The sequence below is a fragment of the Pseudoliparis swirei genome, chromosome 13, assembly GCF_029220125.1.
Source record: "Pseudoliparis swirei isolate HS2019 ecotype Mariana Trench chromosome 13, NWPU_hadal_v1, whole genome shotgun sequence".
In the NCBI taxonomy this organism is placed as follows: Eukaryota; Metazoa; Chordata; class Actinopteri; order Perciformes; family Liparidae; genus Pseudoliparis; species Pseudoliparis swirei.
Genome location: NC_079400.1, coordinates 16,659,798 through 16,682,508, shown reverse-complemented (window position 1 = coordinate 16,682,508; position 22,711 = coordinate 16,659,798). Strand labels below are relative to the sequence as shown.

The 22,711-nt window shown below is 43.2% G+C and overlaps 2 protein-coding genes across 9 annotated transcripts in view; one reads left to right on the top strand and one right to left on the bottom strand.

Moving 5' to 3' along the window:
- Window positions 1-2,404: 2,404 nt before the first annotated feature.
- On the bottom strand, window positions 2,405-15,447 carry LOC130204124 (WD repeat-containing protein 49). Of its 6 annotated transcripts, none has more exons than XM_056430659.1 (14): window positions 14,941-15,447; window positions 13,988-14,110; window positions 13,731-13,902; window positions 13,580-13,626; window positions 13,357-13,494; window positions 12,423-12,611; window positions 11,415-11,606; window positions 10,860-11,321; window positions 10,635-10,784; window positions 8,221-8,405; window positions 7,551-7,690; window positions 6,002-6,156; window positions 5,704-5,915; window positions 2,405-2,782 (listed from the first exon to the last, which is right to left on the bottom strand). In XM_056430659.1, exons 3-14 carry the CDS (start codon window positions 13,828-13,830, stop codon window positions 2,611-2,613), a joined length of 2,142 nt encoding a protein of 713 aa, XP_056286634.1. In that variant the 5' UTR covers window positions 13,831-13,902; window positions 13,988-14,110; window positions 14,941-15,447; the 3' UTR covers window positions 2,405-2,610. The 6 variants fall into 6 exon arrangements, with proteins under 6 accessions (XP_056286634.1, XP_056286635.1, XP_056286631.1 ...); XM_056430660.1 differs by having other exon boundaries at window positions 14,970-15,447; XM_056430656.1 differs by lacking the exon at window positions 14,941-15,447 and having other exon boundaries at window positions 10,860-11,024; window positions 11,124-11,321; window positions 13,988-14,749.
- Window positions 15,448-18,796: 3,349 nt separating this feature from the next.
- The window catches only part of LOC130204122 (myoferlin-like), a 29,095-nt gene continuing 25,180 nt past the window's right edge, over window positions 18,797-22,711 (top strand). Inside the window, exons 1-3 of one of the 3 annotated variants that reach the window (XM_056430653.1) lie at window positions 18,797-19,227; window positions 19,905-19,960; window positions 20,284-20,375. In XM_056430653.1, coding sequence (XP_056286628.1) covers window positions 19,140-19,227; window positions 19,905-19,960; window positions 20,284-20,375 — 236 coding nt within the window. In that variant the 5' untranslated portion in view covers window positions 18,797-19,139. The remainder of the gene's footprint in view (window positions 19,228-19,904; window positions 19,961-20,283; window positions 20,376-22,711) is intronic. The other 2 variants (XM_056430651.1, XM_056430652.1) reach the window with 2 other exon arrangements.

The window sequence follows — 22,711 nt, the reverse complement described above, 5'->3', positions numbered from 1 at the left end:
TCAGAATTAAGCTAACGGGTACAGTTAGCTCACAGTTAACGTAGCTTAGCTGGAATCAGAGGGTAATAAACCATAATGTGTCAATGTTACACTTGTAATGATTAAACAAATGAGAAATAATGTGGAAATAGTGGGTTTTAGAGATGCTGGTGTGCAGATAGGCCTAGATGTTGTTTTAATGTAGCATGCAGACTAGCTGTTCCCACACTTCAAGCCTTTATGCTAAGAGAAGCTAACCGACTGCTGAATGCAGGGCTCTCAAGTTTTGAAGACAGGCAAGCGTGAGATTTCCATCAGCACCCGATACAGCTGACCGTTGCGCGCGCCGGCATCGAGCCGAAAAGAGTTGTTGAGGGGGGGGGGGGGTGCTAGTGACTATTTCTACTCCGAAAAAAGTTGTTGACGGAGGGGGGGGGGGGTGCTAGTGACTATTTCTACTCCGAAAAAAGTTGTTGACGGAGGGGGGTGGGGTGGGGGTGCTAGTGACTATTTTTTTGCTCCATCCCAATGCGCGCAGACCGGCGTCGGAGCTCTGAAGCGGAACAATCGATCGGCGTATTGAGCACCCCTGCATTCAAGCATTGAATAGCCGAGAGGTTTTTTCAGCGTGAGGAATTCGATGTGTGGCGGGAGTGCGTGAGATAAGACCGAAATGCGTGACTCTCACGCTCAATGCGTGAGACTTGAGAGCCCTGGCTGAATGTATCTCATATTTTGCCAATAAACATGAAAGTGATTTCAATCTTCTCATCATACTCTCAGCGTGTAACGTTAGACCCATTCATTTAAAGAAGAGATGAGTCAGAGATGGACCACACGTCAGGAAATGTGAGCAGAGTTTAGCATGGTTAAAAAACGAATGCGAAAAAAGATTAAATGCAATGTGGTGCAGTCTGTTTCGAAGGGAAAATATCGTGCCAGCGGAGTATTAATACGACATTTAATTCAATATGCAGTTTCAACATGACTTTATGAAAAACAGGAAGGCAGGAAAACAGCATTCATGTCTGCATCTTCGTTTATTTCTGACTAGGTAGGGAGCTCGTGTTTCCTTCCAGATGAGTCAAACTCTGATACCACACTGAGGGGATTGTGGGTAAATCCTCGATGGAGGCAACTCCTGGAAAATGAATATGACTAAAAAAAGAGGCAAATGAAAAACAGACTTTTTTGCTTCAGGTTCAGAGAACTATTTTCATGAAGATGGAGCCGCATCATAGAGGCATTTCTAAAACTCTTCAACGAACATCTAAAGCAGTCAGATGAATCGATTGAACGTTATTTTCAACTTCCTGTCTGATCTCGCGGTGGTCAGTCCACATAAATTAGCTGCACAAGACACAATATTAAAGGGACAACGTCACAGTGAGGAGAAGTAAACAGAGAGATGAAGCTCAATAGATGGAGGTATCAGGAGAAAGAAGAGGAGAGGTTAAGATATAACTAGGAAAGAAGGTGTGAAGGTATTTGAACACCGAAATGAAATAAATCAGGTTTTTCCTGTCAGATTTGTTTAAAATAGAATTGCAGTATTCCACAATCATCCCACTTTTATTCTCCCTTCCCATCAATCTTGTTTTTCTGCACAACTTCAGCCTGAGCGTGGAGCTTTTACAGCCACAGCCGGAACGAAAGGAAGTGGAGCTGCGCCCTCAAATTTCTCCAGAATTGATAGAGCCTTTTATGGTGTTGCTTGCAGACCAGTATTTTTCATGCTGGCCGCTACTGGATGTCCACAAAAGCTAGTTAATATTTAGTATATAGCTATTTAGATAATGCATTGAAAAATACAAAATAAATGTCAATCAGTAATTATTATGCACATTTTAGAAAACAGCAGCATATTGGTATATGCTCAAATGGAAATGCTAAAATGTAGCTCTATAGTCCCGCTCAATTTATCTAGAGCTTGCTAACATTAACCAAAACTATGCTGCTGTTCATTTTACGCTAAGTCAGAATGTAGCAGAAAATGGGTGAATTAATTTAATTATGTTTTTAATTGTTTAGAAGTTAAACTTATGACTTATTGTTATTCCCTCATACTGTTGTTTTAAATGGCAGCTGGTATTACACGCTACTTATTTTAAATAGACACGCTACTATTTGGGGCAGCTTTAGCTCAGTGGGGTAAGAGGGCCGTCCCTCAACCGCAAGGTCGTGGGTTCGATCCCCGCTCTTCCCATTAGCTGCAAGTCGAAGTGCCCTTGAGCAAGGCACTGAACCCCCAGTTGCTTCCCGGGCGCTTCACCGCAGCCCACTGCTCCTTAATAACTAAGGATGGGTTAAATGCAGAGAACTAATTTCCCCTTGGGGATTAATAAAAGTGTATATATTTTTTATTTATTTTTTACTGGTGGTTTAGTTCAACAGGTGGAAAAGCCAATAATTCAGTAGTCTGTCGCTTGATTAGTTCATTTGTACTTTATTTTTCTTTCTTTGCTAGTGAAAAAGTTAGAAATAGTTAAGATGAATCATTTGCCCTCACAGTCACTGGGCGCCAACAGAACGTAATAATCAGGTATTCATAAAGCGGGCAGGAACATTGAACAGATCCAGTAATCAGTCTGGAAGACACCTGCAGAGTATGACGGGGGCACCGACAGCCAATCAGTAGTGTTTGTTGTGGCCAATGTCATCAAGCAGATGATGGCCGTGTGGATGGATGCGCACGGAGGAGAGGAAAGAAGACAACAGGGTGAGAGTGACATGTTTGCGCTCGTCAGCTGCTGATTGGCGTGTTTGCCGCGTGGTGCCGGGGGTTGATTGTGGTCGTTCTCTGCTGCCCCGGCGGGTGAAGAAGCGAATGTGAATGACAAGAGACACATTTAACATTTATATTTGCTTGTGTACATAACAGTGTCTGTCTGGGTGTGGTGGCTGAGAAAGCACTGCTAATTGCTTATTTTGACCAGTTCTGAGTAATGGGCATGACAGTGAAAGGAAAGTATAGGAAATATCGTGTGTACACACACACACACACACACACACACACACACACACACGCACGCACCGTGAGCATTTCTCCACTTCGTTTTCTATTTTTATTCTTAAACAATCTGGCTCTCGTCTCTGCAGCGGTACGTTTGCCCAAATGTTAACGATCTAAGCTCCAGACTTCAGTGGAGGAGAATGTGAAGAATGCTCCGGCTCTTCTCTTCATAATGTGGTAAGATTGCGTGCCATTTTGAAATCACGGTATCAGGTTGAATTACCTCGGAAGGCCGTCGTGACCTTTTACGCCTTTTTCTGCCACAGCAGCAGCAACAGCTACACCCGAAACCCCATGTGTGGAGGAATTTAGACGAAAGTGATAATTATGTCAAGGCACATCTCCAGCGGAGACATGTAACTGGAGATGGCATTTGTGTGTGTGTGTGTGTGTGTGTGTAGCACTTCAAAACACCTGTTTGGACTAAAAGGACTAGTCAGAACAGTATTCCTCCGGTGAGGTTTGACCCCCTGCTGGTGGGGCCAGGTACTTTACTTTTGACCCCCACTGGGCTCCTCTTCGTCACTTTCTGCCATCCTCATGTCTTCTTTCACCGTCTCCTGTGTCTTCCTGTCGATGTCACAACCAAAAAGATATCGCTCTTTGCTGGAGGGAACTGACTTGTGCAAACACAGAGCTGTTTACTTTACACAGGTTTCCCAATGTTGTTCATGTCACTGAACTAGACGGTGATCTCTGCTTGGAGGATATTTTGGGTTATTTTTTACAACTGTCTGTGTAAAAACAAAACCGACAGATGTCAACATATGGAACTTTACACTGATTAACTGTTTAAAAGAAACCTTAACACACGTGTTAGAATACAGTATTTACTTGCTTGGCTTAAATATGGACAATGCATAGCCCCAAAAAAATGTCATGACAACGTAATGTTGTCGCCATTGTTAGCAATACCAGTTGAAAACAACTACATTGTGCATATTACACCATAGCAACATGTGTATAGTTAGGAGTTGTACAGTACTGTTTGTATGGCTATAAACAGGCTGTTACTAATACAGCTTTTTTTTAACTGCAGCTACTTGTAATTTGGGGTTTGAGGAGGTTTGTGTGACTATCAGACTGGAAAATACAAAATCCAGACTTCCCAGTTCAAATGGAAAACGGCATTCGGCCGACGCTGATGTCAGAATGCTAACATGCTCACATACCGATGCCAAAACGCTTATGTTACGTAACATTTACTTTTTTAACGCTGAACAGAAAGCGTAGCTGATGGGGGATGTCGTCAGCTTTCAAAGTACATTTGGCGTGCGGTTAAAACAGTCTGAATCATACAACACTGGTGAGAGCGCTACAGCAGATACATCGCTCATCGTGGATGATCGGCCAATCAGAGGCCACCGAGGCAGAGAAGATGATGCAATAACATAATTGACTTTTAGCCCACACCCTTTTTCTCTCTTACTCTCACATGTCCTGTCTCTGGCTTTCATTTTGACTGCTTGTTGTTGTCTCTCTCACAATAAACGACTTTGCAGCGGTCTTTCCTTTGTGGGTCATGATGTGACATAATGTCACGACTCAAAAAACAGGACCCAAAAGCACGACTCCAAAGTTCAGGGGAATCAAAAGGGTTTATAAGAAAACAGAAAATCACAGCTATGCCAGAAAAAGACTTGAACAAAGTACAAAACAAAATCACAACTATGTTGGAAAAGCAAACCAGGACAAAAAACTACACTATCAAGAACGATCAGGACGAGACAAGAGACAAGACGATCTGACACAAGACACAGGTAGACACAGGCTTAAATACATGAGGTAATGGGGAACAGGTGGACACAATCAGGGGTGGAGCAGACAATCACACTAACGAGGAAACACCGGGGCAGGAAATAAAGTTTCTGAAACAAGAGAGGACAGTTACTACAAAATAAAAGCGGACATGGAAAACAGAACTAAAACTTAAAACTTAACATAAATGACGAGACATGACACATAAATACAGTTGAGCACACGGCACCGGGGCGAGTGCAGAGTTCATGACCTTCAACCAAACTGGAGACTCAAATGTATGTGGAAACGACGAGGGGAAGTTTTTTTGGGGGAGGAAACACTTAACCGTGACGTATTTCTCTATATCATCACTTATTTGGACATCCCTGCACACGCTACTATTGGAAGAATGTTATGATCAAATCCCAGAAAGGCTGTCACGTCACGTTATTCCTCCAAAAACTTGGACCGTATTTGGTGTTTTATAAAACGTAGAACTCCGAACTTAGATAATTCTCTCTCTCTCTCGCTCTCTCTCTCTCGCTCTCACTCTTCTGCCAGCCACCAGAACCACATCCCTTCCTTCCTCGATCCCTTTTTTCACTTCCTTAACCCAACCCTCTCTTTCCACCTCGCTATAAACCATTTAAAACCAAGATCTCTAATGGCGTGGTCTTTGTTAATTAAGATTCAATATGCTTTATGGACATTCTTATGCATGTATGGACTTAACCACAGAAGAGTTAAACGCAGAGATGATGTGTTAACCCTCAGTGGGTTCAGAAAATTAGGAAAAATTACAATTTAAAAAAATTGTTATGATTACCATATCCCTGCAAGACTTTGTTTAATGTATTTAAATATAACTTGGTAATAGTTGCCCTGCCGTTTCTGAGCCCACTCTAATACTGTTTAAAAAAAAGAAGCGCATTTGACAAGTGTCACAGAGACTTTGAGCTCATGAGCCTCACCTCTGGTAAGTATCCGGTTCACAAACATCCCACACCTCTTCCTGCCCAAAAGAACCCACGCGGTCTCCGTCTTTCGTCCACAGTCCAGCGGAGCCGTCGGCTGAGGCCGTGAGAACGAAGAGTCGGCCGGCCACCTCGAGAATGTCCACGCTCACCAACGCTCTGTCGTGAGCCTTCCACCGCTGCAGCAGAGGAGGCCGCTCACAGGCTGCCTGTGTGGAGAGAGAGAGAGAGAGAACAACCTCAGGCAACGCCATCTTTAATTTATTATCGCCGGCTCACAAACACAAAGACGTACGTCCATCTCGTGTTGGAGGTCCAGTGCGTAGTGACAGATGTCCCAAATCTGGATCCGGCCTGCTGTGTCTCCAGTGACCAGGGTGGTGTTTTTAAGCTGATCTGAGGTCAGGCTCAGCACACGCTCACCCGGCTGGTCTGGAGCGTAGAACTGACCTGGAATAGGGAGGAGAAAGTTTGAAAAAACGTAAAGAAAACAAATAAAATCCAGGTGAATATATATTTCTCATGATCGTCTTGACAAATTCACTTCTGAGACAAATTGGCACCCTTAAATATTTCTTCACACAGCTCCCTTTCACCCTTAAATTCCTTTATGCTGCAATATCCATGCACACACGTGCAGACTGGCTCACTTATAAACACACCCATGCTCGTAAAGCGGTCATCCGACACCACTAAACACAGATGGGATCTGGAAGGAGACACAGTGGAGGTGGGCTGCCAGCAACGGGACAGGCCCGACGGTCGCTGACGCCTCGGTCTGTTTGTGAATCTGATTTATGGTAAATCGTTAAAACTGACAGCTGCTTGTCAATTGCTTGTGTAGTTGGTGCTTCTCATACTGTGAGAGTTTTATTAAAAACTCACATCTTTGAACTTTTGAATCTACTTCTGAATGAATGATAATCTCTGCAAAGGGGTTTAAATGGGAAAAATTAAGTGCCGGCACTTATTCACATGTCAGCGTGTGTATTGGCCAGTTATCATTATTAGTAATCTTTAGTAATCATTAGTAATCTTTAGTAATCATTAGTAATCAATTCTACATTCTGAATTTCTAAAGTCAAATAAAAGATGCTAGGAGATAGTGTATTTCCCACGAAGAAGATTTGTAATAATATTTGATTTAAAACTAAGCAATTTTACAAAAATATTTACCATTTATTACTACATATAATACCCCAAAAGCTTTAAGACTAACTTTGTTGTAGTTAAACATTTTTTAAATATTATTTACACTTTTCACAGCTTTCATCTGAACAATGAATTCTTCTGGAATAATTTGCCCTATTAAACTTTATTCTTTAAATCAAAAGAGAAGTTTCATAAAAGTTCTGTAGTCATTTCACTAAAAAAACATGAACATTGTTAACATGACGGCGCCCTCATTGTCGATGCTCTCCAAATAGTTTTTAAGGCTCATGAGCCCAGAGCATCTGATATGCAGAGCTACAGAAATAAGAGTTATAGCAGCGTGAGTGCCAGTATGCAAGAAAAAGATACGCCAGAGAGTAAAATGAAGAAGTGTTGGTCCCGCCCACTTTGAGCTGCCACACTTCCTCACAGCTTAAATGATCTCCTCCTTTGAATGCTCTCTTTCACATGATTGTCATAACCCAGGTTGTGGAAGTGCGTAACTCAAACCATAGAGCACTTCTGCACAGCCTAAATAATTTAGCTTGTGGATTTGTACAATTTTGTGCGTGTAATGAAGGGTCAGGCCGTGTGAAAGTGCTCAGCGGGTCGAGTTACACACGTTTTTAATGGGGATTTTGAGGAGAAAGTCCATTCAGTGGAGGAGAATCATGCGTACAGAATTCTCTCACCACAAGTGTGCGTCTGTCCCGTGAGGCTCCAAAAGCAGAGCCGCCCGGCCTGCGATGAGACCAGGACGCCTCTGTTTCTCAACTTTCTGTCGCCGGCCCGATGCTGCAGGAACAAGAGGCTGTTCACGGGGGCCAGAACTCTAGATACACACCGGCAGACGGGAAAAAGAAACAGGCCTCAATGATGTTTACCACGAAGAAGGCAGAACTCTTAACTAAAACAATGTTTACAACCAGAGTAGAGCTAGTGTTTGCGTTGGTGGGGTTGTGATTTAATAAATAGGGCCAGAAAGAAAAAACTAGTTCTGCTCACTTTGTATTGCCTTTTTTCTGATCTTTTATTTAATTTTAATTGGAAATATTGGATAATTTTACCACTTGAATGTGATAAAGGGCCCCAACTAGACACTATACAAATTTTATAAGCAGACACTAACCAAGAAGTTTGGAAAACACTGTTTGATGTTATTTCATGAATGTTTTATATGTTTTTTTTAATGCAGTGCAACATCTTCCTCTCATAGGAGTATAAGGTGTCATAACCTGAAGTACAAGTACCTCGAACATGCACTTAAGTGCAATACTTGAGAAAAATGTTTTCACTCACTTTCCACCACTGCCTGGACTTGTGCATCTTTGCTATCTCTATAACACGGCTGAATAGTCTCACCCTCCGTGTGTCGGTCTCTGGAGGTGGAGCACCGGTCCTTGCGTCTCCAGCCTCCACACGATGACCTCTCCGTCGTGGCTCGCCGTGGCAACGACCCCCAGAGCGGCGCACTGACACACGGCTAGAATGTCCGATGTGTGGACGCCGCTGGACTTCCACGACACGTCTGCTCTTACATACAAATCCTATATATGTAGATATACAATGTTTATACACATATGTACGTATAAAAGCTCAGCTGTTTACCATGGTCAAAATAAAAACACTTGGATGTGGTATTGTAGGTTGAAAAGCAGCAGATTGGTTGTTGGTTGAAATCTCCACTTCCCACTGTGACAGTTTACAAATGGTCTGACATAACATGTAATTGTTTGTGCTGCCTTGTGGAAAGCGGCCCTATTTCCTCCCCCAGTTTACTGATTTTGTTTACACCTCTGGGCTACAGTGTTAAGGTCAGCTCTTTTTCGAATGTGGTGGCTGCGGTTCAGGGAATGGAGTTGGTTTGAACTCTCACAAAGGTCGACGGTTCGATTCCCCGCCTCCTCCCGTCCACATCTCGATGTGTTGTTGAGCGAGACGCTGAACCCCGAATGGCTCCCCGGGGCGCTTTACAGCAGCTCACTGCTCTTAAGACTTAGGATGGTGTGTCTCTCTCTCTCTCTCTATATATAATATATTTGAGACAAAGATTAAGTATATATTTATATATAATATATTTTACTTTATATATATATATATATACACTACCGTTCCAAAGTTTGGGGTCACCCAGACAATTTCGTGTCTTCCATGAAAACTCACACTTTTATTTATCAAATGAATTGAACATTTCATAGAACATATAGTCAAGACATTGACAAGGTTAGAAATAATGATTAATATTTGAAGTATTAATTTTGTTCTACAAACTTCAAGCTCAAAGGAAGGCCAGTTATAGCTTATATCACCAGCATAACTGTTTTCAGCTGTGCTAGCATAATTGCACGGGTTTTCTAATCATCCATTAGTCTTCTAAGGTGATTAGCAAACACAATGTACCATTAGAACACTGGAGTGATCGTTGCTGTAAATGGGCCTCTATACACCGATGGAGATATTTCATTAGAAACCAGACACTTCCACCTTGAATATTAATTTACCACATTGACAATGTATAGTGTATTTTTGATTAATTTAATGTTATCTTTATTGAAAAAACAGTACTTTTCTTTGAAAAATATAGACATTTCTAAGTGACCCCAAACTTTTGAACGGTAGTGTATATCAAGTATATATATATATATCTATATCTATATATATATTTGTGATCTTTGTCTATTTTTCTATATATATAAATTATATATATACATCATATTTATATATTATTATTTATATATTATATAAATAATATATATATACATATATATATATGTATATGAGAAAATAAAGATAAAGTAAAGTTATAGCTTAGCATGATGGACGTCAGAAATTCGGGTTTTGCATGTACAGGTGTACGTGATCTCACCAGGTGCATGTCTTAATGAAATTTACGTCATTCGCTAATATCATTTACTCGTAAAAAAAAAATTCCTCATATTTGTTTTGACTTTTTCTGCTGACACAGGGGGTTTCACAAAGGAGAAACAGTCCATTAATACTGAATGCTGCCCCTGTAGTCGAACAGAGCAGACGGTGGTTAAAAGTTGAGAGGTAACACAAGTGTAACACAAGAATTTTAAGGTGTGAAATTAAAATGCACGTCCAAAACTGTTGTCTCGCATTGCAGTTCATACTGGTGTTTATACTGGCCCTCAACTTTAGAAATGTGTCGGTGGATGTGGTGAATCTTTTCTCTCTAAGCTCTGAAACATGCTTGACATAAGAAAAAAAGATAAATCTGCACTCTTAAAAGAAACGCAGTGTTTTAAGCCTGTACTTGACTGGTCACTATGGGAACTTGTGAATAAGCAAAAGTGTGAAGGCTAAGACGTCTCTGGATGTGTGCATCTTGATTTATTATATATTTGATTGATGCACTTCCAAAGAATTAATTATCAATCTTAAAAGAAAATTGACAGAGGACGGTGTAGAAGTGTTGGAGAGAGAGACGAAGAGCGGCGTGACATGCAACACGGTCCAAGGCCACAATTTAATGTGGTGCATTGCGGTTAAATGAGCTGTAACCACACGGCTTTAATGATGTGATTTTTCGGTACCTTGTGGAGGTTATGACCACTATAGCACCGTGGTGCAATGTTCTCATGATACTGATGGTTTGAGTTGATTGATGTCCAAAAACAGAAAGGAAGAAGAAGACTGCTAACGAGCAAGTTTCCAGTTCTTTAAATGTTAAAGACAGAAATGCATTCAACACCTGTCTTATGTGAATTGATTTGAAACTGCTGTGGATTATTTAAAGTGCCTTTTAATTTGACCTTGGCAGCTGCAATGTCGTACTGAGCGACCCGCCGGCTCCACCCGACGGACAGCAGCTGGTTGTTATGGAGACAGGTCAACCCGGTGACCTCGGAGTCGGTGACGGGCTCCAGCTTGTGCAGGTTGAGGCCATTCAGTAAGTTCCACACCTGTGTGGGAGGAGTTGTCTTCTCATTAACAAACTGGTAAACATGTGGAAGTGAATGGGGATGTTTGGTGTTAACCTTTATCGTGCCATTGCGAGCTCCGGTGATCAGTCTTCTGTGGGAGGAGTCGAGAGTCATGCAGGTGACCTCATCTTCTCCGTGAGCGTTCAGGATCCGTAGCCGCCTCCTCCCCGTCTCCACGTCCCACAGAGACACGGACGAGTCGGCGTGTCCGGTCACCACCTGTCTCAGGGAAGCGTTGTACAGAGCACAGGTGAGGGCCGGACCCCCGGGTTCCCCTCCTCTGCCCGCCGACCACCCGCCCCCTCCTCCTCTTCTCGCCTCAGCTAGGTTGAGCAGCGCCAGGTGATCTTTGCATCCCACCAGCAAATGAGACTGGGTCTGCTCAGGAAGGGGAGGGCTCAGCAACAGGAAAGGGAAGCTGCCGTGCTCTGGAATTCGACCCGGCTGCCGGCACGGGAACTGCAGACAGACGGTTTTCAGACAGTGATGGCTGGAAATGTCCCAAATCTTCAGCTCCTGGCAAAGAAATTCACAACAAATCATAAAAAAATCCCCAAATAAGCAATATAAATGCACTTTATATTTGAAGCCTAATCGTTCACGACTCACGGCATCTCTGGAGTAGCTGAAGATCTGCCCCACAGGTTGGTAGATTGCGACATCTAGCACGGCGGTGCGGTGACCCGGCAGCGTGGCGACGGGACGCGCGGTCACAAAGCGGGTCCAGAGTCTGACCGCTCGGTCACGACCTCCCGTCACCAGCAACCGCAGAGACGCGTTGTAGTCGAAACATTTGGCTCCCTGAAAAGAGACAAAAAGAACACGGCACACCGAGACTATACTTCATTATACTTGAAACTTTAAATAAAGCACGCTCACGCCTCAGGAAAATAAACAAGTCAGCTGCTCTCATTATTTTTTTAACGGGAGTTTTTAAGGGTGGCCTCTTTGTTAAAATGCCCAGACCGTTAATTGGTGTAGCTACGTGTTCCTTCAAAAGAAGCCGTTGTGAATCACCAGAAGCATCACCGCCCAGTTTTAATAGCGCTTTTTGCACCTTCTCTGCACAGTCTTTAGAAATAACCTGACTCGCGTCTCATGCTTCTGGATCAAACTGGCAGGTTCGCTGCATGAGTCCAGTCCTATCTGCATTTGGCACGTAAGGACTTTGATTTGATTTATAAACAAGTGAAAGTCTATTTTCACCCAGAGAAGTCAGGGTCACCCAGTCCAGAGTGCGGTGACCTCCATCTGACCTTGATCCACATTAAAAGTGGATAAGAACCCAAATCATTTCACTCCCTTCTTACTAGAAATATACATCTGATGCATAAACACCTTCAGGATACTATGCAGGTCTGACCACAATACCATGTAGTAGTAATATGTACACTTTGCTACTCTACTATCAAACTCTGTGGCACATTAATGGAGTAGGGGGAGAACTTGAAGGAACTTTCTGGATCTTTCTTCTGAATGAGTTCACCGTGGAAACAAACACCTTAAATCTTCAAAGTGATTTCGGTTTAACGGAAAATTGTAAAACGAACCGATTCAAAAGTTTCTGACGCTAATCGTAGCATTTGAAGTTTGTATTGATCCGTGAAAGTCGGTTACCTGCTTGCATTTCCAAATGTAAGGCTCCTGCTTCAGGGTCACGCTCATAAAGACCACCGAGGTGGTGTCACTCTCTGATGACGTCATGACGATGTTGGCGCCGGGCTCAAACATCACCCGGTTGATCGGTTCCCGGTGGATGTTCGGCACGTGGCGGTAGGAGACCGCGTCGCTGTGCTCACCCAGGTCCTGTCGTCACGGTGGGTGACAGTAAATGTGTGTTTGTGAAGTGTCATCAACGACTCATCACTTTCTTTCTGCACTAATATCCCCCAATTCACTGTCACTGTTGTTTTTATATTGTACATACATGTTGCTATTCTGTCATCTTTAATGCCTTTTTTTTGTATATATATCCTACTATTTGTAAATAACATGTCTGTACGATGAGAGCGTAAGTGTAACCGGAGTCAAATTCCATGTATGTGTGGGGCCCTCATTGACAATGAACACAATATCAGGAACTGGACATTGACCACCCCCCACCCCCCCCATATTTTCATGTATTTCTTATTTTTATTGATTGCTAATTGTTTAATGTATTCACATGGCATGTGTGTATGTGCAATCGAGGCTCTAATTGTGTGAGAGGTTAATGCTGGTTACGATGAGTAAAGCTCATGCAGGTACTTAGGTCAGCTCAGAGGTCCTTTGGGAAGAACGCGAGAGAAAACGCTACGCTAGTTGTATCAACTAGTCATAGACTAAAACAGCCTGCAGCCTGCAGTTGTGTTACTCATTGTGATGTATTTCTGTGCTTTCAGTAAAAACAGTTCGTAAAACCCAGGCACGCCTGGATGTCCTATGTGTCCAAGTGTGCAACATATGTGCGCACACACACACGCACACACACACACACACACACACACATGGCCAATAAAGCTGGTTCGGAAGCGGTCGCCATTGCTGACTGCCACACTGGTGCCGAGCTTACTGGGAAAAAGATCCTCCGTAGACCTTTCTCTTTGTTGGTGAGACTCTTGAAAAGACCTTTGGATGGATTCAGGAACCACATGACGTGGACTCCTCCTCTTTCATCCCCCAGTAGCAGCAGAGAGGGTCGTTCTGGACACTTGGGAGGGGAAAACCACATAGATTTAAAGGATGGGTTGAATTCTTTCAGAGGGAATTTGTCTCAAAGAAATGGTGTTTCCTACCTGGACATCATGCCAGTAGCAAAGAGCAGTCGGGACAGTACGAAACCCTTTTGAGAAAAAACATGAAACATCTTAAGAGTCGACAACTACTTCACTTATTATATGTTCAGCCTTGTTTGGAACAATTCAGCATGTTGACAATCAAGTGTACCAAAGAGGTGGACATCCTCAAATACATTGCCCGTGGAGACGTTGACAAAGTGCAAGTCCCTGCAGTCGGTTGCTATGGCAACCTTGTGGACGTTGCCCATAGAGACAGCATCGGTGGTCCAGCCTCTGAACCTCCTCGTGTTGGCCACTTCCTCCGTCGGATCTCCAGCAAGCTGGATTAAACAGGAAGTACACAAACGTGTGAGTGTGTAGTACCCCACCACGTGGACGTAAAAGTATGACCATGATGTCACTCACCGCGAGAGTTTTGAGGATGTGTAGGCCGCTGTTCCAGACGGTGATGTGACCTCCCTTGCTGACGCTGAGATAGCGGAGTGGAGGAGGGTGAGAGACAGCAACCACTCGCACTGTCGGCTCGCGCTGCAGAGGAACCAGTGTGAGTGTCATCAACAAAGGTCATTGGAGTCATGCAATTAATACAATAAATCAATATACAGAAGAACGTGTGTCATAAGTTTCATACATAAACACACATACACACATATACACTACCGTTCAAAGGTTTGGGGTCACTTAGAAATGTCCTTATTTTTCAAAGTAAAAGCACTGTTTTTTTATCAATGAAGATAACATTACATTAATCATAAATACCCTTTCTACATTGTTCATGTGGTAAATGACTATTCTCTGGTTGTTAATGAATCTCTACAGAGGGGTATGAAGGCCCATCTTCAGTGTTCTAGCGGTACATTGTGTTGTCGCCTTAGAAGACAAACGGAGGGTTAGAAAACCCTTCTAATGTTAGCGCAGCTAAAAACAGTTATGCTGTAGAGAGAAGCTATACAACTGGTCTTCCTTTGAGCTACAAGTTTGAAGAACCACGTTAATATTTCAAATAAAAATCATTATTTCTAACCTTTTTTTGACTATATTTTCTATTCATTTTGTAATTTATTTGATAAATAAAAGTGTGAGTTTTCGAGGAAAACACAAAATTGTCTGGGTGACCCCAAGTTTTTGAACGGTAGTGTATGTACAACAGTATTAATTTAAATCCCGGGTTAATCTGTGGACAATAATTTTGTTTCTCTGGCTATAGAGGGGCAGAGCAAGCGAAAAGCTGACAGACACACAGCCTGCAAAAAGCTAAATAAATCCCATTGGAGTTTCTGCCCACAACTGTAAACACAATATTACATTACATTACATTACATGTCATTTAGCAGACGCTTTTATCCAAAGCGACTTACAATAAGTGCATCCAAACTAGAGTACAAACCAAGAACTACAAGAACACAGGAAGCAACACTTCCTCAACTCAGTCGAACCACAAAAGCACCACAATAAGTGCCATTCCAGTGCCACTGAAATGCAAATCTGTGTTTTAATCCAGATATAGTCGGAAAAGATGTGTTTTCAGTCTCAGGCGGAAGATGTAGAGACTTTCTGCTGTCCTGATGTCAGTGGGGAGCTCGTTCCACCACTGAGGAGCCAGGACAGCAAACAGTCTGGATTTCGAGTGATTAGCTCGAGGTGCAGGAGTCACAAGTCGGTTGGCTGTTGCCGAGCGGAGCGAACGTGCCAGGGTGTACGGTGTGACCATATCCCGGATGTAGACGGGGCCCGATCCGTCTAGACTAGAGCATGGTACGCCAGAACCAATGTTTTGAAGCGGATGCGGGCAGCCACCGGTAACCAGTGAAGAGATCGAAGGAGCGGAGTGGTGTGGGTGAATTTCGGGAGACTGAAGACCAGTCGAGCTGCTGCATTCTGAATGAGCTGCAGAGGTCGGATGGCCTTAGCGGGTAGACCAGCCAGGAGGGAGTTGCAGTAGTCAAGGCGTGAAATGATCTGAGCCTGGACCAGAACCTGTGCTGCCTTCTGAGTAAGAAGAGGACGTATTCTCCTGATGTTGTGCAGCATGTACCTACAGGAACACGTCGTCGCAGCGATGTTGGCTGTCAGGGAGTGTTGACTGTCTAGTGTCACCCCGAGGTTCCTGGCAGTCAGGGTAGGGGCCAACACAGAGCTGTTGACGGTGGTAGTCAGGTCATGGGTGGGGGAGCCTTTCCCTGGAAGGAATAGTAGCTCAGTCTTGTCAGGGTTGATCTTCAGGTGGTGAGCAGACATCCACTGAGAGATGTCGGTCAGACAGGCAGAGATTCGCGCCGCCACCCGTGTTTCGGCCGATGGAAACGAGAAGATCAGTTGGGTGTCATCAGCATAGCTATGGTAGGAGAAGCCATGCGAACGAATGACAGAGCCGAGAGAATTTGTGTACAGAGAGAAGAGCAGGGGACCCAGGACGGAGCCTTGAGGAACCCCAGTAGTGAGAGGACAAGGATCAGACACAGATCCTCTCCAAGTTACCCGGTAAGTGCGGTCGTTAAGGTAGGAAGAGAAAAGCGCGAGTGCAGTGCCTGAGATCCCCAGGTCCTGAAGAGAAGAGATAAGGATCTGGTGGTTCATGGTGTCAAATGCTGCAGAAAGGTCGAGAAGGATAAGGACAGAGGAGAGAGAGGCTGCTCTAGCAGTGTGAAGCTGCTCAGAGACAGCAAGGAGGGCAGTCTCTGTTGAGTGGCCGGCCTTGAAACTGGTGAGGGTCAAGAAGGCTGTTACTGTGGAGATAGGAGGACACTTGGCTCAAGATAGCTCGCTCCAGAGTTTTGGAGAGAAAAGGAAGAAGAGAGACCGGTCTGTAGTTGCTGACTTCAGACGGGTCAAGCGTGGGTTTCTTCAGGAGAGGGTTGACTCTCGCCTCCTTCAGAGGGAAACAGCCAGTTGAGAGGGAGCTGTTAATAAGATGGGTGAGGAAGGTCAGAAGGTCAGGAGCAATAGCCTGGAGAATGGGAGACGGGACGGGGTCAAGGGCGCAGGTGGTCGGTCGGGCGGAGTTCACCAAGCTAAGAACTTGATTGGGAGACAGGGGGGTGAAAGAGGAAAGAGAGGGGGATGAAGAAGTTAGTGTTGGTGAGGTGATAGAAGATGGATTAGTAAAGGAGCAGCGTATGTCATCTATCTTGTTTGTAAAGTAGTCGACAAAGTGGCTCGGCAAAAGGGTGGAAGGAGGAGGGGGACAGGGGGGATCAAGGAGGTTGGAAAAGATAGAGAAGAGTTTTTTAGGGTTAGAGAAGGAAGACTGAATTTTGGTCAGGTAGAACGAGCTTTTGGCTGCAGATATAGAGGAAGAGAAGGAGGAGAGAAGAGATTGATAGTAGAGCAAGTCTTCCGCTTGATTCGTTTTTTGCCATTTTCTTTCCGTCGCTCGCAGGGTGGCTCTCTCGGCGCGCACCAAGTCCGACAACCACGTTTTGATTTGTTTTAATTGGATGATTATGAAGTTACAGCCATATCACATGCACAACTAGCAAACCTGTGTTTGCAATAACAGACAGGTCATACACAGTTATTTAAGTGATCAGTTATATCTATCAAGATCAGATAAATAAGCATCTTTGTGAATTAAAAAAAGCGCTATTTAAGTTTGAATTATTATTATAAATAGGAGCAAGCCAAAGAAAACTCACCAGAACCTGCTGTGTGGTATTTCTCTCTCATAAAGCCTCCAGGGATGTTTGTTGTTTCTTGAAGAATACATATTAACAACGTGAGCCTCGCTGCTTGAACGCTTCTTTAAAATTGTTCATATACTGGATGCTGCTCCATCTCCTGTTGGATTTTAAATCCAGGTTGAATCTGAAGTCGTCAGTGTTTCAAGACGCAGCTCCCGCACAGCACTGAGGCCCATCTGAGCTCCTCCACATGAGTCGAAAGGGCCTTTGTTTCCATCCCTTCCTCAGGCTTCTCAGGCAGACCTCAAACAAAGCTTCTCGTCTCCAGACAGGGAAGGAATGTCCAGGTCCACAGATCAATAAGCCATCCGTCACGAGTGTTTGACCTCTCCGAGATGGGAAAGTCAACACATCGCTGCAGTGAGAAGACCCGTGGAGAGTTGAGAGCTTCCGAAATGACGACTGCTAGTCGGCTTAATCATTCAACTGCTCAACATCCCGCTTTTTTGTTTTTACTTTTAATTTATTCATCTGGTTGATGAACATGTTTTTTTTGTTGCCACTTTAGGACAAAGGCCGCTCCTTAAACACAACAAGGACAAAAACCTCAATGTTACATTTGAGACTGCAAATATATTTTAGGTTAGAAATAGTCACAATTGTTAGAGCCTCACAGACTTCTGCAACTATTGCAGTTTAATTATTGTCAGGCAACTCACTCTCGCTCACCGCTTCAATGCGCATGAGCTATCCGGAGTGGCCTCCCACAAGGTTTGAAGGTCCCAGTGCAGTCTGGCCTGCAGGGCAGTGTCTTCAGTCTTGTCTACACACACACACCAGTAGATTGTACTATAACAGGCTCTACATAATTCAGGCTCTACATATATGATGCAATGGTAAGTAATGCACAACAAAAAATAGCGGCAGTAATACACATTTCCCACAGTTTATGTTGTACTTGTTATAGCAAGAAATACACAGGTGTAACATAAACAGGCTTCCTGCCTTTTACAGCAAGAATATATATATATATATATATATATATATATTTAATACAAATATTATAATTTTTTAAAATTCAAAATACATAAAAATAAAAAATATATATTCACTTTTATTTTAAATTAAAATATATATTTACATATATACTGTGGGTTGGATTATTTTTGCTTTTAGTTGAAATATGTTCTTGCCTATGCAGTGTTAAGTGTTTTTATTATTTGTTTTACAAAGAGCCCTGAAAGTTATTAAGGTATTTGCTAGTCACATATTATATACGTCGTTACCTCATTCAGCCACCGGATGGAGCCAGAGCCAAATAGTGGCTCAGTGCTACAACACGCAGAGGCTTGCAGAGGTTTTAACCCCGAAGAGTGGCAGCAACATCTGACGTCATTAAACCCTCTCAACGAAATAGTTTTGGGCTATACTGCAATATATAATAATAATAACAACTTTATTTATATAGCAACTTAAAAAAACAGACTTTACAAAGTGCTCTACAGAGAATCAAGGCAAAACAAATAGAATGGTAAGATATAAATAAAAAATAAAAAACAACAGACAGACAAACTAATTTAGGGTAACTAAAGAACTGCATAAAAGGACGACATCACTGAAAAGCTGTTCTATAAAAATGGGTTTTAAGAAGTGATTTAAAATAAGTTACTGATTCTAATGGAGGAACACGGAATTTAGCTAATCTCACACGGGGGCGGCAGAAGCTCGCTGACTTCCACTCAGAATATTTACCCCCCTCCCCTGTGATCCGCCCTTTCGCGCTCACCAAACGGCACCGGGAAATGGACTTCCTCCGCCCTGCCCCGTCTGCTCCAGTGATGATGGAGTAGTGAGAATGCCAGAGCCACGACGAGCCTGAGGACATTTGCGTTCCCACTTCATTCCCCAGCTCCTCGTCTCTTGACCCGTGCGGTGCCATGTTGCGCGTGGTGGTGGAATCGGCCAGAGGGCTGCCGAAGAAGAAAATCGGAAGCCCTGATCCAATCACCTCGGTGCTGTTTAAGGGTGAGCCTCAAAAAGTCCCAAAGTTGTGTTTTTGGAACTTGTCGCCGAACATTTGGTCTTTAAAGAAAATTTGTCGTGTGTTTTCTGGATTAAATAATTGATTAAACTTGTTTGATGACGTCATAGTTTTGCTGTTTTATATGGAAGTCAATGCAATACAAATTATTCTATGGTCTTGTTGCTCTTGCACATCAAGTGGAAATCCAATGGTTCAAATAAAAAACATGACTGATTGTTATTGTTTTCCTTTCAAATATAGTATTTAAATTATTATTCGACATGTCAGGTAGAGCTGAAGAGACCCGAGTTGAGTTCAGACAGAGCAAAGAAGGAAATCAACTTTCAGCTACTGAATCAAAATGGCATCAGGTACTGCCTCCACGAGGAGGAAATACTACTCCTGGCAATCAGGTAGTTGCCCTCAGCTGTTTGTTTTTTTGACCGTAGTTGCCATCATCACTCAAAGGTGTGGCAGCTTCTCTCACAATCTTCCCTCCGACACAAACGGTTTCCACAAGCTGCCATCAGACTTCAACAACGTAATATTGTCAGCTAAACGAGTGGGTCAAAAGTGTGTGTGTGTCCTGCTCTGAAGAAGTCATGTTTCTATAACATTTTGCTCCTTGTTATGGATACGCTGATGTTTTCTCATTTTAACGCATGAAATAATTTTTCAGATGAGAAGAAGAAAACCAAATCGATCGACAGTGAGCTGAATCCTGTGTGGAATGAGGTACATATAAATTACACACACACACCTACACACACACACACACACACACATGTCCAAACTTGTACTTTTCATTTTTAGTCGGTTAGTTTTGATCAGCTGCTTAAGGAAAGCAGAAATAATGGCTGTATTATATAAGATAAACCCCTCTATACGTGCAGCAGTGCACATCACATGGTAAACATAAGCTGTGACAATCATCTCATGACTGTCACAGTGTTTATTGAGCATGAACGCAAAAACAACTCGGCAATATTTACATCAATTGGAGGTCCTGCCCTCAGATACAATGTACTAAGTACTATTCCCTCCATCTTGTCTCGCAGGTGCTCGAGTTTGATCTGAAGGGCATCGGGCTGGACTCCAGCTCCTACATAGACGTGATTGTGAAAGACTACGAAACCCTTGGGAAAGATAAGTAAGTGCACCGCGAGCCCACAGGACTGCTCCTCTTGTTGGTTTTGGCTTTTGTGCAACACATGAATCACATTGAGGAAAGAGAAGATGAGCGCCCCGCCTTGCTGGACCACCGCAACACCTTCTGGGTGTCATTTAGATGGTCTATACCTTGGTGGACAAAATAAGTGAACATTCCACCCACTGGTTCAAGGATGGCCATTGTCAACACACACATTAGCAAAGATGGCAAGTTAGATATTGTTCTCAGTTCCCCGTGTCTTGAGTTATGTTCTGGGATGACAGTACTCCCTCACACCCTACTGCCATGTTGAGACTTGTGGACTCTGTGGGAGGACTGATCCTGATTGGGCAACATTGGATGAATGAATTGGCTTTTTTCCCCTCTTTCTCTCTCTCTCTCTCTATTGGAAAACAAAGCGCTCTGTCTCTCTCTCTATGTCTCTCTCTCTCTATGTCTCTCTCTCCCCCTGTCTCTCTGTCTCTCTCTCTGTCTCATGTGTGTGTTGCTGAGAGCAGGGAGAACACTTCATGTGGGCATTTAATTGCCAAATTACATAGTTGTGTACAGACAGGCTACATGGACTTCTCTCACACTGTGTATGGAGAGCTGCTGCCATGCAAAATGCTTCTAAATGTGTTTTTTAAACTCGCTCATTGTTTCCACATGAAGCCAAAATCACATCTGGGACCAATATAGACCAACCACAAAGATTAGGTCTTTGACATCACTCATTACTCCCATCAAAGTTTTGTCTTTTGTAGAAAAAGAAATCACATTAAAGGGCATCTGACTTTATACTTTATGTCTAACGGAGACATTAAAGTGGTATATCTCTATCTCTCGAGTGAATGTTCCCCCAGTGCATGGGACAGTCATAACTTGGGGGTGGAGCTTGTCAAATGTGCCTCTGCAGCACGCGTGTCCCTGTTAAAATGAGTAAAGTTTTCCGCTGGTCTGTCTGACACACTCCCTACAGAACTACATTGGGAGCAGAAATGGACCTCTCTCTCTCTCTCTCTCTCTCAAATGGTTTTCCAGCTGTTGTTTTGGGTTAATCCCGGTTGCCGCGGCAACAAAAGGAGGAACCAAAGAAAAGCAAGAATTGTTTTCTAAACTAATTGGATGTAGGAAGAAGATTGTCTGACAGAGTTCCCACTGTGTGCATCAATACAGCCTAAAAATGTAAATGTGATGCAAAATGTCTAATTTATTGACTCATTCTTTGTATCTGAATTTTTATAAAAATCTACAAGGTAAATTAATCATAATATATGACCAGATTTAAAATGCAGGTGATCCCCAAAACTTCCATAACAATTCGTCCTCTAGGGGCCTTTCAATCCTTGAGATATCTTAAATGCATTAGAAGATGCTGAGTTGTATAACGGAATAAGTAAAGGCAGCACATGCGTCGTTAAAATGTCTCCTCTGCACATTCCACAGCAATCCGTCCGATAGTCGTCTCTCTTTATCACACATATAAAGCTCATGGTTGGACTAGATGAAAGGTCAGGGGTCAAACGGATCAGGATTCTTCCTCTGGGGACCGGGAAGCACTTTACAAGAAGTTGAGATCTTTAATTTTAGGCTTAAGTGGTGGGCTAACGTTGCTCTCTAAAGCTACGATGCTAACATGGCTACAAATAATAATAGTCAAAAGTCCCTTCACCGTTAATGTTTAACCATGAACGAGTTTCACCCTAATCTCCTGCGTTGCACCTCCTCGTGTATGCTTTAAAAAAACAAATCAAGATTCATGAGCAATATGCTGTAAACGGGGCTTCAGACTTTTACCAGTCATCGCATGTTAGCGACGATATCAGGAAATGCTCAATTAAATATGATCATTTAAATATTAACTTGCACGAGGAATGTGGGGCTGATCCAAATCATTCAGTCGGATTTGGCTGGAAAAAAGTTTTCGCATCAGACTCTCAGAGTATCATTTAATTTCCCGTCTTCATAAAGATAAGATAATCCTTTTATATAAAACCTTCGGGTATGTCCAAATATTTGACTTTTAGCTAATTTAGCTCCTTATCACAGATCCGAGATGAGCCGCGTCATCACACTCTGCCATCCCAGCAGATCTGCGATAGACATGAGCATGAGTTATGTCGGAGGAGGAGGTTTAATTTGACCAAGAAAAGTGGAAAAGGCCAAAAGTTTTTAACTTGTTTGCTGGCTGAAGAACTCCTGCTGTCCGTCGTCCCGCTGGCGAGGAGAGAACTGCACCTCCACCCAATTATCACTCCACACACACCATTTATGTCTTAAGTGATTTGTGAGTGTTTGGACGTGGGAACTTTATCAGCCGAGGTGGGACGTTCCCG

Bases quoted from the DNA above. Each gene is read 5' to 3' on its own strand.
- LOC130204124 (XM_056430654.1), bottom strand. From the start codon at position 14,137: ATGACACTCACACTGGTTCCTCTGCAGCGCGAGCCGACAGTGCGAGTG. The intron at 13,495-13,579 runs GTAGGAAACACC...TCCCCTCCCAAG, and splicing joins GCTACTGGCATGATGTCCAG to TGTCCAGAACGACCCTCTCT. The intron at 10,785-10,859 runs GTTAACACCAAA...CCTCCCACACAG, and splicing joins CTCGCAATGGCACGATAAAG to GTGTGGAACTTACTGAATGG.